This window comes from Anabrus simplex, chromosome 4 (assembly GCF_040414725.1).
Source record: "Anabrus simplex isolate iqAnaSimp1 chromosome 4, ASM4041472v1, whole genome shotgun sequence".
Classification (NCBI taxonomy): domain Eukaryota; kingdom Metazoa; phylum Arthropoda; class Insecta; order Orthoptera; family Tettigoniidae; genus Anabrus; species Anabrus simplex.
Genome location: NC_090268.1, coordinates 129118721 through 129131267, shown reverse-complemented (window position 1 = coordinate 129131267; position 12547 = coordinate 129118721). Strand labels below are relative to the sequence as shown.

The window sequence follows — 12547 nt, the reverse complement described above, 5'->3', positions numbered from 1 at the left end:
TGATCCTGACAGCCTCTCTGTGGTCTGAAACCACACTGGTTTTCATCCAACTTCCTCTCAACGACTGATCGCACCCTCCCTTCCAAGATGCCAGTGAATACTTTGCCTGGTATACTAATCAATGAGATACCTCGATAGTTGTTGCAATCCTTCCTGTTCCCTTGCTTATAGATAGGTGCAATTACTGCTTTTGCCCAATCTGAAGGTACCTTACCAACACACCATGCTAATTTTACTACTCTATGAAGCCATTTCATCCCTGCCTTCCCACTATACTTCACAATTTCAGGTCTAATTTCATCTATTCCTGCTGCCTTATGACAATGGAGTTTATTTACCATCCTTTCCACTTCCTCAAGCATAATTTCACCAACATAATTTTCCTCCTCCCCATGAGCTTGGCTGTTTACAACACCACCAGGATGATTTCCTTTTACATTGAGAAGATGTTCAAAATATTCCCTCCACCTCTCCAGTGATTTCCTGGGATCTACTATGAGTTCACCTGAATTACTCAAAACACTGTTCATTTCCTTTTTCCCTCCCTTCCTAAGATTCTTGATTACTGTCCAGAAAGGTTTCCCTGCTACTTGACCTAGCCTTTCCAGGTTGTTACCAAAATCTTCCCATGACTTCTTTTTGGATTCAACAACTATTTGTTTCGCTCTGTTTCTTTCATCTACATACAAATCCCTGTCTGCCTCGGCCCTTGTTTGGAGATTTTTCTGATAAGCCTTCTTTTTACGTTTACAAGCTGCTCTCACTTCATCATTCCACCAAGATGTTCGCCTTTTCCCATCTTAACACACAGTTGTTCCTTGGCATTCCCTTGCTGTTTCTACTACAGCATCCCTGTATGCCACCCATTCACTTTCTATATCCTGAACCTGCTTACTCTCTACTGTTCGAAACTTCTCACTAAGCATATCCATGCACTTCTGTCTAATTTCCTCGTCCTGGAGATTTTCTGCCTTATTCGTTTGCAGACAGATTTCACTTTCTCTACCCTAGGCCTAGAGATACTTAGTTCACTACAGATCAGATAGTGGTCTGTATCATCGAAAAATCCCCGGATAACTCGTACATTTCTAACAGATTTCCTGAATTCGAAGTCTGTTAAGATGTAGTCTATTATGGATCTGGTACCCCTAGCCTCCCATGTGTAGCGGTGAATAGCCTTATGCTTGAAGAATGTATTCGTAACAGCTAAACCCATACTAGCACAGAAGTCCAACAAACGCTTCCCATTCCCATCAGCTTCCATATCTTCCCCATATTTACCAATCACCTTTTCGTATCCCTCAATTTTATTCCCAACTCTCGCATTGAAATCGCCCATTAGCACTATTCTATCCTTGCTGTTGACCCTGACCACGATGTCACTCGATCCTTCATAAAACTTGTCAACTTCATCCTCATCTGCACCCTCACATCGTGAATACACGGACACAATTCTAGTCCTAATTCCTCCACTGACAAATCTACCCACATCATTCGCTCATTTACGTGCCTAACAGAAACTATGTTGCGTGCAGTGGTATTCCTGATAAAGAGCCCTACCCCAGACTCTGCCCTTCCCTTTCTAACACCCGTCAAGTACACTTTATAATCTCCTATCTCTTCCTCGTTATCTCTCCTTACCCGAATATCACTTACTCCTAGCACATCCAGATGCATCCTCTTTGCTGACTCAGCCAGTTCTACTTTCTTTCTTCCATAAGCCCCATTAACATTGATAGCTCCCCATCGAATTCCATTTTGTTCGCCAAGTTGTTTCCAAGGAGTCCCTCGCCTGTGGGACTCCGTTAATCCCATAGGCCCGAGGGTTGCTTAAAATGTTCTGAGCTCGGTAAATTCATGAAGCAGGATGCTACCCTACTTGCACATAGTCCAAGTGAGGATCTCTCCTCTAAGGGGTTATGGACCACCGGTGGATTGTATAGTCCTAGCCGTCTGAGTACAAGGAGGGCCAGGACTCAGAATATGTCCGAGATGCCCACTCCCATTCCATAGCAACTGGTATCGCGACTCTCAGGACCACTTACTAGGCCACTGCGCCGTTGCCCATGGTTCACGAACTAGGACGTAACTACAGTAACCCACAAACATGAACCACTGCTGTATTGAAGTAGATAGAAAAGAACTGGATGTAATTAATAATAAATTCTGCAATATAATAATGGTTCCACGAGATTCTGCGGCTAATAGCAGGAGTGGAATACTATGAGAAGATGTAAGTAGGCTGTACAAGCAGAACCGAAGAAATGGCTGCGCAGTTCGGGTTACATACCTATCAGCTTGTATTCGGAAGATAGTGGTTTCGAACCTCACTATCGGCTACTCTGAAGATAGTTTTTCCGTGGTTTCTGATTTTCACACCAAGCAAATGCTGGGGCTGTACCTTAAGACCATAGCCGCTTCATTTATAACTAACAAGGTAATAAGATATTGATTAAGATTAAAGAGGAGGGATGGGAAGGAAATATTTCATTTAGCATATCTACACTAGATGATTACTGGCTAATGGACTTTTTTTTGCAAGTTGCATTACGTCGCACCGACACAGATAGGTCTTATGGTGACGATGGGACAGGAAAGGGCTAGATGTGGGAAGGAAGCGGCCGTGGGCTTGCCCTAGCATTTGCCTGGTGCGAAAATGGGAAACCGAGGAAAACCATCTTCAGGGCTGCCGACAGTGGGGTTCGAACCCACTTTCTCCCGACTACTGGGTACTGGCCGCACTTGAGCGACTGCAGCTATCGAGCTCGGTCTAATGGAAGTTAAAATGATGCTTGACAGAATAGGAATGGGAGAATATTAGGATAAATACTAGAATAAAGATATGCAATTGTGCAAGAAAATAACCATTAAAGTAAAAGATATAGGGAAGCAGATTATTATGGTAGAATGTAAAACTAAAAGAACATTATCGGAATTCTGCGAAACTATCCAAAACATATCAATAAAGAAAGAAAGAAAGAAAGAAAGAAAGAAAGAAAGAAAGAAAAAGAAAGAAAGGCTTCCAAACAGACAAGTAAGATGTACGGTGTGGTGGCTAATGAGGATATATTGTATAAAAATAAAGATCAGAGAGAGATAGATATGACGAAAATCGTTGTTTATTTTGTGGAGAAATACTGGAAGAGCGCATCTGGTGAGAGTTTGTAGGGAGTCTGAGGCACTTAAAGTAAAATAAAAATATCTTGGTAGAGAATAGGAAACAAATATAGAAAGAGAAAGAATTGTATACACTTATTAAATTATTAAGCAAAGAACGTATTGCACTGGGAAGATCAGAAACATTTTTATGTATTCTAAAAATATGTGGTGAAAGGAAATAAAATCAAACAAACCCCATAGTTAAACAGCCCTGAAAGGCCATGGCCTACCAAGCGACCGCTGCTCAGCCTGAAAGCGTTCAGATTGAGGTGTCGTGCATCAGCACGACGAATCCTTTTGGCCGTTATTCTTGGCTTCCTAGATCGCGGCCGCATATAATCTTCTTGTAGCATTTGCATTTCCGTTAATCACTTTCCTAAACTATATTGCTGTTTCCTTCTTCAACCCTTCCAATTCTGAGTATCACTGATTATGCTTACCTTTATGACACCAGTATATTTGAGACGGGTAACTTATCTTCTCGATCATTCGAAATAAATAATGTCATCCTCTTAATAAAATATCTGAATAGAATTACGCTGAAATTGAATGATTCGTCGATATTAAGTTGATGCCATAATCCATTCAAGTGAATATTTAATTTTCACCACCGCATTGTACTTAAACTACACTTTCAGCTTATTGGTCGTGTTCAGTACGTATAGTACATGGCGAAGAGATTGTCAGTACAGAACAAAAATGACCAGGCCACAGCCTTCCGACTTCACGTCGTTTGTCTTACCAGTTGAGCTAGGTTGGCCTAGGTCATATTTGTTCTGTTGCAAAGGATCTGACCTACAGGGTCTCTCTTATAAACCCAGACCGTCAAGCGGCGTTTCTACTCTCCGAGACCTAAGCAGCAGTACGGGAGGCGCGCGCATAGTTCTTGATCGTGCAGCGTGCGTGCGCGCGCGTGTTCGACCTAGCATCGATAGTCAGTCTGAATCTCAGCTGTTAGCATGGTGAGAGTTATTATTGCAATACAGTATTTTTCTATGTAAAAGTTATTTTAAGTACGAGTCGGCTCGACGGGAACGTGATGCATTTGTTCAGCAATTTCCTGTTGAAGTGCCACCTTCACGAATACTCTTTGAGTCCAACCCTTCGTAAGGGTGTGGTGGCATCACACAAGTCTTTCGGTGATCTGCCTCCAGGGGTCTCTGTTTTGGGCATGGTGACTGGCTTGCTGTAAGTACATCCTGGTCAAGCTCTTTTTTCTGGTCCATCCATCGTAACGGTGCACGTCCTCTAGGACTTCGGCCGTCGACTTTTCCCTGTATGATAAGTATTTCCATTACCTCCTGTCTCCTGGAAATATGACCAAAATATCGGAGTTGTTTTTGGTTGATAAGGGTCGACAGTCTAGTTCTGATGCCGAGCTGTTGCAGGATCGATTCATTAGTACGGTGTGCTGTCCATGGTATTCGCAGTAATTTCCTATAGGACCACATTTCTAGAGCATCAATCCTACGGCGATCCGCCATCTTCATCGTTCAAGTTTCTGCTGCATAGGTCGCGATAGGGAAGATCAGTTCGAATGAGGGTGAGCTTTGTCTTGCAAGTAGTGGAGGTGTCGTTCCAGATGCGAGTAAGTTTTGCTGTTGAATATCTCGCAATCGCAATGCGCTTACGGATCTCAGGTTCACAGTCTCCGGTATTTGTGACAATAGATCCCAGATACTCGAAGCGACTGACAACCTCATAATTAGCAATTCTTGTTATGGCAGTTGTTATTAAAACGCTCTACAATAATCACTTTGTTTTTTTATTGTTGATTTCAAGACCATATTCTCTGCTTCGCTCGTCTAATCTCCGCACGATGGTTTGTAGTCCTTGATCATCTGTTGCAATTATCACACTGTCATCCGCTTATCTGAGATAGTTAATTTTTCTGGCACCAACTGTGATGCCGTCACTCCAATCTTCGAGGATCTCTCTCATAATGTACTCGCTGTATACATTGAATACGAGGGGAGAGAGAATGCAACTTTGGTGCACTCCAGCAGTAGTAGAAAAGTTGTGTGAGAAGTTGCTATTAACTCTCACTGCCGCAGTGTTCGAAGAGTACAATTGTTGAATCAGGTACACTAAATGTCTCTGCGTCCCCATGTCAATGAGTGTAGCCCAGAGCTTTGACCATTTCACCTTGTCGAAGGCGTTCTTGTAGGCCACGAAGCACAGGAACATATTGATATTGTACTCCACTGTCTTCTCTATGTGCTGCCGGATGTTTAGGATCTGCTCACGAGTTCCTTTGCCTGAAACAAACCCGGTTTGTTCCTGTGATATTTGTGGAAGTAAGAAGGTCTTCAGCCTCTCGTTCAGCACCGTGAGCATGATTTTACTGGCATGGGAGATGAGGGCTATCGTTCGGTAGTTCGTACAGTCAAGTGGAGAGCCTTTCTTGAACAGTGGTACGACGATGCAGTGGCACAACTGGTCCGCCCAATTTCCAGATGTCCATATTTCTGACATACCGGTAACTTGTGGAGGATGTCGACATCTGGGTCACCCATGTTCTTTAGGATTTCAGCAGTGATTCCATCTTGGCCTGGTGCTTTCCGGTTCCGGAGCTTTTTTATTGCATGTTTCACTTCTTTAATGATCGTTGGTTCATTATCTGTTGGGTTCTGGTGACCTGGCACGGGTTGTGGGTCATCAGTGAACAGCTTGATACAGTATTCTCTCCATACTTCGGCGATGCCCGCTGCATTTGTGTTGAAATTCCCTTGGTCGTCTTTAATAATATGCGTAGGCATAAATTCTCGTGCTAAATATTTCACCTTGTACAGTTCTGCGCTGTGATTTTTGGTCGCATTTGCCTCTAGTTCTGCACACGGTTTCTTAATATGTTCATTCTTGTCTCTTCTACAAGCGTGTTTATGTCATTGTTCATTTCTTCCATTAGTCTTCCTTGTTCTGGATCTGTAACTATGAGCCGGATGTTAAGTCTCGTTTCAATCAGTGTCAAAGTTTCGTCAGTCATCCAGTGTTGTCGCTTCACTAAGGTGTTCATATTTGGGACCTTGCTCGCTGCATCTGTGATCCATTCTTAAATTCTTTTCCAACCCATGCCATAATTTCCCTCTAGATCAGATAGTCAAGTGCTTCGGAGTGTTTCTTGGAAAGTAATTGGCTCAGGGGCCGTTAACTTTTTCGACTTTATTTTGACCACTGGTTTGCTCAGTTTGATTCTAAGATAGGTTCAGAGTAGACGATGATCCGATCCGCATTCAACACTAGGTTTTGTTTTCGCATTACCTAAGGAGGGTCTCCATCTTTTATCGACAAGAATGTAATCAATTTCGTTCTTAAAATGCCCATTCTGGGAGGTCCACGTAAACTGTATCAACCGATTGCCTCGCTCATTGCATGCACCCAGGCCATACTGTCTTACAGTTTCTCGTAAGTGGTTGTCCATCGAGGTGGTTTCTACTTTTGCATTGAAGCCTCCCAATATGATGGTAATACCTCTGGGTTTAAGTGATGCTATAGTACCTTCCTTGTCTTCATAGAAGTCTTCGATCTTCTGGTCGTCTGCTGCGATGGTGGGATCAGATGTAGATGTAGTTTATATGGTTTGGTGTTGAGAGTCAGGGTCAGTATTCTTTCATTGATAGGTCTGTATTCCTCAACATATTGGGATATCCGCTTATCAACAAGATAAGCCCGGCGATGCATATTATTATTATTTATCGTATGATGTGCACAGATAGATTATATAAATAAGTATACAATATATACACAATATATACAAGCAGAAGCCTATAGTTCCAAATCAAGTCCATTGATCCATTTTAAGGCCTCCTCAGTTGCATTATGAATGTCCTCCAAAGAACCTTGAAATGCTCTCTGTGGACACTCGGCAATTACGCTGTGGATGGTCTGTGAGGTAGCTCCACAATCACACCCAGAAGACTTCTGCCAGCCCCATTTATAAAGAGTATAGCCGCATCTTCCTTGATTGACTCTTATCCTGTTTAGAGTCCTCCATTGACGTCTGGGTAGATGGAATCCGGGAGGTTGAACATGAGGTAGAGTCACAAGATGTTGATTGGGAACAGAAGACTGCTGCCAATGGTGTAACCAGGCGTTCGTGATGGAGAACCCAGATTCTTCCAGTGTAAGTGCAGTGCGCCAGGGTGGAGATCTAGACTTAAGTCGTGGAGGGGCAGGTTGAGTAATATCCTGGTGAACGGGGAGGTTGGAGTCCAGGCTGGTCTTCTTCCACAGTTTTAGAAGAGCTTCAGACCTTCTTAAGCAAGGCGGTGGAATATTACTGAGTGTAGGCAGCCAGGCCACGTATGTAGAGCGAATACAACCAGTTATGATGCGCATTGCTTGATTTAGTTGAGCATCAATCTTCGCAGTATGAGCACTGTTCAGCCAAGTTGAAGCGCAGTATTCGGCAACTGAATAGCAAAGAGCTAGAGTAGTAGATCTCAACACTTGGTTGTTTGCACCCCAGGATGTGCCGGCTAATTTTTGAAGAATATTATTCCGACTTTTGATCTTGGCGGCTGTGTTGTTAATATGATGTTTATATGTTAGGGATCTGTCTAATGTGACACCTAAGTATTTTGGGAAGGGACAGTGTTGTAAGGATTGATTTCTGAATGTTATTGTAGGCTTGTAGTTGGCAAATTTATTTCTGAGATGAAACACAGATGCGACAGTCTTTTGGAGATTTGGACGGAGGCACCACTTTTGGAAGTATGTATCTAGTTTTTTTAGATCTGCTGTAAGAATTTGTTCAGCTTCTGGAAAACTTGGTGTTTGGCTAACCAGTAGTATATCATCTGCGTAAATAAATTTCCTGGACTTAGTTGCTTGTAAGTCAGCAGTATAGAGGTTGAAAAGTAAGGGTGCCAGAACAGATCCTTGTGGAAGTCCATCATTCAGTTTGTAGGTTTTGCTTACTGCATCATCCGAGAAGATCTGAAAGTTTCTGTTGCTAATCATATTGCCAATAAGATTTGTAAGCTTGAAACAGGGGATGGCAGAGATAAGTTTTAGCAGGAGCCCTTCTCGCCAAACAGTATCAAACAGTTTCAAAATTCCCACTTCCTGTCCAGTGAATTTCTGACATTCCACAAATCTCGATTTGATGTTTCTTCTCTTTCTACAATCCGAAGTTTTCCCATCTGAAGTAACCCTCTCACATTCCATGTAGCTATTGTTTTATCCTTGCGAAGTTGGTCTGTATTTGGTCGATCAGTAGCAGATTTACCGCGCGAGGCCTGATCGTTCACCTCTGCACGTCCGGTCGCACGTTTCACATCGTTCGGCCCAGTGCCAAACTGACGCCGATCGCTGCTCGGATCGCGCAGCATACCAATATTCATTTTTATGACTCTGCGCGATATGCTCATGTAATGATAATTGTAATTGTAAATAATTTGAAACTACTGGCTCAGTGCTCAATAAAAAACATGCGCGCACACGAACAGTTTTAACAGAGCAATAGCTAGATGACATTGATCGAATCTTGAACGGTCGCCGAATAAATTACTCACAAAATCAGCACAAGTAGGTTTTTTGCACACAGAGCTCAGTGCTGCTACACATCAAACCGTACAGGTTCACGCGGGCCCATTGTTTAAAACCTGCTAATCCAGCCACAAGAGTGAGATATTGTGAGCGGTATCTTGTATCATTGAATGATCGTTTATTCGACCCACAGCTTGTGTTCTTTTCGGATGAGGCCTGGTTTCATCTTAATGGTTGTGTGAACAATCACACTCATAACTCTCACTATTGATGTGCAAAAAATGCTAATGGTGTTTGTGAACTCCCTCATTATGAAGGATGACACCTCCAGCATATTTTATAAGGTAAGATTTCATTTTAAGATTGTATACACGCTTACTTAATGCAGAGCGGCCGCGCGCGACGTAAGTTGGGCTGAGGCAGCTGTTGTAGTGCAGAGTACACCGTGCGCTCCGTCTGAGTTTATAAGAGAGGCCCTGTATAGGTCTGGCACTACCGCGAGCACAACTGTCGAGTGCACGCTTGTCGCCCGTTTTGGGCCAATTGAAGTGGATATTTCACTGAGGTGGTCATAAAACGATTCCTTTCTTCATTTTGTCCAGTACCACAGAAATCCGCTAAAGCTACGCTTTGCTTAAGGCGTAATATAATCAAACTACTACTATTACTACTACTACTACTATTACTACTACGTCTTTTACGTTTTGTTTTTGATGTTGATATTAATTCCCTTGTTCTTTCCAACAGCATTCTGTACATCTCAACAAAGACCGTTGTAAAGGCAGATGTTCTGGTTGGAGAACGCGCTGCCGGTGTAAATACTCTCCTTGAGAATGATTCAGTGGTTCTGGAAGAATCTATTGAGAATAGTGTTGGAGATAATGTGATAAATAATCAGATATCTCCTCAAGAGAATGAAAACTCAGAAGATAGGAAGGTGAGTACATTTTTGTGTTTCTATTTTCAGTCGTGCTCTTTCACTTCGTCCGTTGTGTCCGATTCATTGGGGTTTGTTAATGAAGTGGGGAATCCACAGCTCGGATGATTAAGAATGGGATTGCTTCGTGTATTTATTATTCAACTCACATCAATAAGACCGTAACAGTTGTGTGAGTGATACCCTTTAACTAGTGTGGCTTCTCCCTTCTGTGGCCTCAATACCTTGCAGATTTGTATTGCAACTTGAGCCCCAATGTTGAGTACAATGCAGCTTCCATGGATTTCACTTCGCTCCTTTCTTTCTTCTGTTCTGGTCCACGTCAGATTTTATTCATTTTTACGAATTTTATTCTCCCCCTTTCTAATATGACACATCCATTCTATTCCTGTTCTTGAGGTCACATCTGCTTGCCGTTCCTGTCTTCCGTAATAGACGACGAAATAGTCAAATTGCACGTTCTTTAAAGTTTGATTGCCAGACTCGCATGGAAACGCCCATGGCCAGTGAGTTTTGAAATCCTTGACATGGAGTCCCTTCTGGAACAGAAGCCACGAGGTCGTCAAAATGAGTGTACCTTTTTGACGTTATCGTCCTAACAATCAAGGATTGATTTATACTCAGTTACTTTTCTTAATTATATGGTCATTATTATAGCATAAAAATATGTAATCCTGAAGGCATAAATGCATTTTTTGTAGTTAACTTTACAACTTCCATAAGACGTTCCTATTTCTTACAGATAAATGTTACAGGGCAGACATTACAGAAAGCAGGTTATCTTTCGGAATTCACTCGCATAGTAATTACAATGAACTATTTGCATCGTTATCCTTGGCTCGTAGATGACATTCTAAAATAATAGATAGCCTATAGGCTTATGGAATTTTCTTTATACTCATAAGGGTTATAGTACATTATAAAAATATATATTCGACTAAGGGTCTTGGCAATATACTAGTTTATACCAATTGTTTTTACTTCCAACTAAGTATTAAAATGAAAAGAAAATAGCTGGGGCTCGACCGTAATTAAGGCCACGGCCGCTTTCTGGCCCACTCTTAGCCCTTTCCTCTCCCTTTGCCGCCATAAGACCTATATGTCAGTGCGACGTAAAGCAAATTGTAAATATATTTTAAAATGTTATTTGGTCATGCGATTGCCAGCTCTCTTGATACACTTTTCGGTGGAAGGGATGAGAGAGTCAGGCTCCGGGACTACCCGCCGGCATGCGGGCATGTTACTATCTTCCTTCTGTTGTGGCCTTCTTCTGGTGTCTCCGCAAATTTTTCTGGAAGGCGAAACCAGAACACTTGTATTCTGGCCGTACCCTGAATATACTAGAACTTCATCCCGTAGCGAAGCACGGGTACATCAGCTAGTATATAGATATATAGATGAATCTATTCTTGTTCCTTTGCAGATGTTTTTCCATTATCGTTCGCACTGTAAATATCAAGTCTGATGTTCATCTATTCGGTCTAAAGCCATATTGTTTTTCCTCTGTGTTTCTATTATATCCCCCAGCCTTTTGTCTATCACTTTCTCCGTTACCGTTATTTTTAGCCCATGTGATAATAGGGTTATACCTCTATAATTTTCACATTTCTGCCTATTTCCTTTTTTGAACAATGGTGCAATGCTTCCTTGCTGCCAATCTTCAGATATCCTTTCATCCTTCTATATGGCATTGAGGACTCGGTAATGCCACTGTAGTCCCGTGCTTCCTGCTGCCTTAATCATATCAGCATTGAATTCGTTTTTTTCCACTTGCTTTACCTTTGGTCATTGCTTTCACGGCCCGTTCAAGTTCCAACCATGTTATTTTTGGATTTCGAAAAAGTTGTGATACAGTTGAGAGAAAACATGTATGGGAATGCCTACTGAAAAGGAATGTACCAAAATCATTAATTAACAAGATTAAAATGTTGTATCGTGAGACTAAAAGCAGTGTACAAGTGGGGAGTGGTGACTCTGAAACATTGTATACACAAAAAGGTCTCAAGCAAGGAAGTGCACTGTCGCCATTATTATTATATTGATTGATGAAATCACAAAACGTGTAAAACGGAGTATCAGTAGGGAATGCTTTGGTATTTGCAGATGATGTGGTGATTTGGGGAAAGGGAGAAAAGGAGGTACAAAGGAGACAACATTTGGCATGAAAATCTGAAGGAGTTTGGAATGGTGATTAGTAAAAGGAAAACTGTAGTCATTTGCACTGTGGAAAAGAGAAAAAGAGAAGCCAAGTGAACATAGACGGAGAACAATTAGAGAATGTAGAACAGTTTGCATATCCAGGTAGTATTATTAATGGAAGAAATGAAATCAACCCTGAAATTAATAACAGACTAAGTAAAGGTACAACATTGTATCATCAAATCAGAGAGCTCTTTTGGGATGACAAAATACCCAAAAGAACGAAATTAACATTACATAAACAGTATTTCATACCAGTTGTAACATACGGACTAGAAACACTAGTAACCAATAAGAGACAAGATAGTAATATCCAAGCAGTAGAAATGAAATTTTTAAGAACGTCAGTTAAAAAGACAAGACGAGATAGAATTCAAAATATTAAAATCAGAGAAGAGCTAAATATAGAACCGTTAGTACAGATGATACAGAAAGCAAGGCTGAGATGGTTCGGAATTTAAAAAGAATGGGAAAGGAGCGTGTAGCAAGAAGGGAATTAGAAAGAGAAGTTAAGGGAAAGAGACCAGTTGGAAGACCGTGAAGAAGATGGATGGATCAGATTTGGAAAGACATTAGAGAAGCTGGATTGGATGCGGCGGAAGTAATGGAGCAGGAGAAGTGGAAAGATAGGAGTGAGGAGGCTTGTTAACCACACCCGGGCGACTGAAGTGGGAAATTGATGATGATGATGATGACGATGATGATGAATCTCTTCTGAAAATGTGTTGTCATAATTATACATAAACTTAAGGAATTACATTG

General features: G+C 41.7%; 1 protein-coding gene across 1 annotated transcript in view; it reads left to right on the top strand.

Annotated features, from left to right (window-relative positions):
* LOC136871693 (SUN domain-containing ossification factor) overlaps positions 1–12547 on the top strand; it is a 338199-nt gene that overhangs the window by 35876 nt on the left and 289776 nt on the right. The window contains exon 2 of the mRNA XM_067145204.2: positions 9397–9586. Within this exon, the coding sequence (XP_067001305.2) occupies positions 9397–9586 (190 nt within the window). The remainder of the gene's footprint in view (positions 1–9396; positions 9587–12547) is intronic.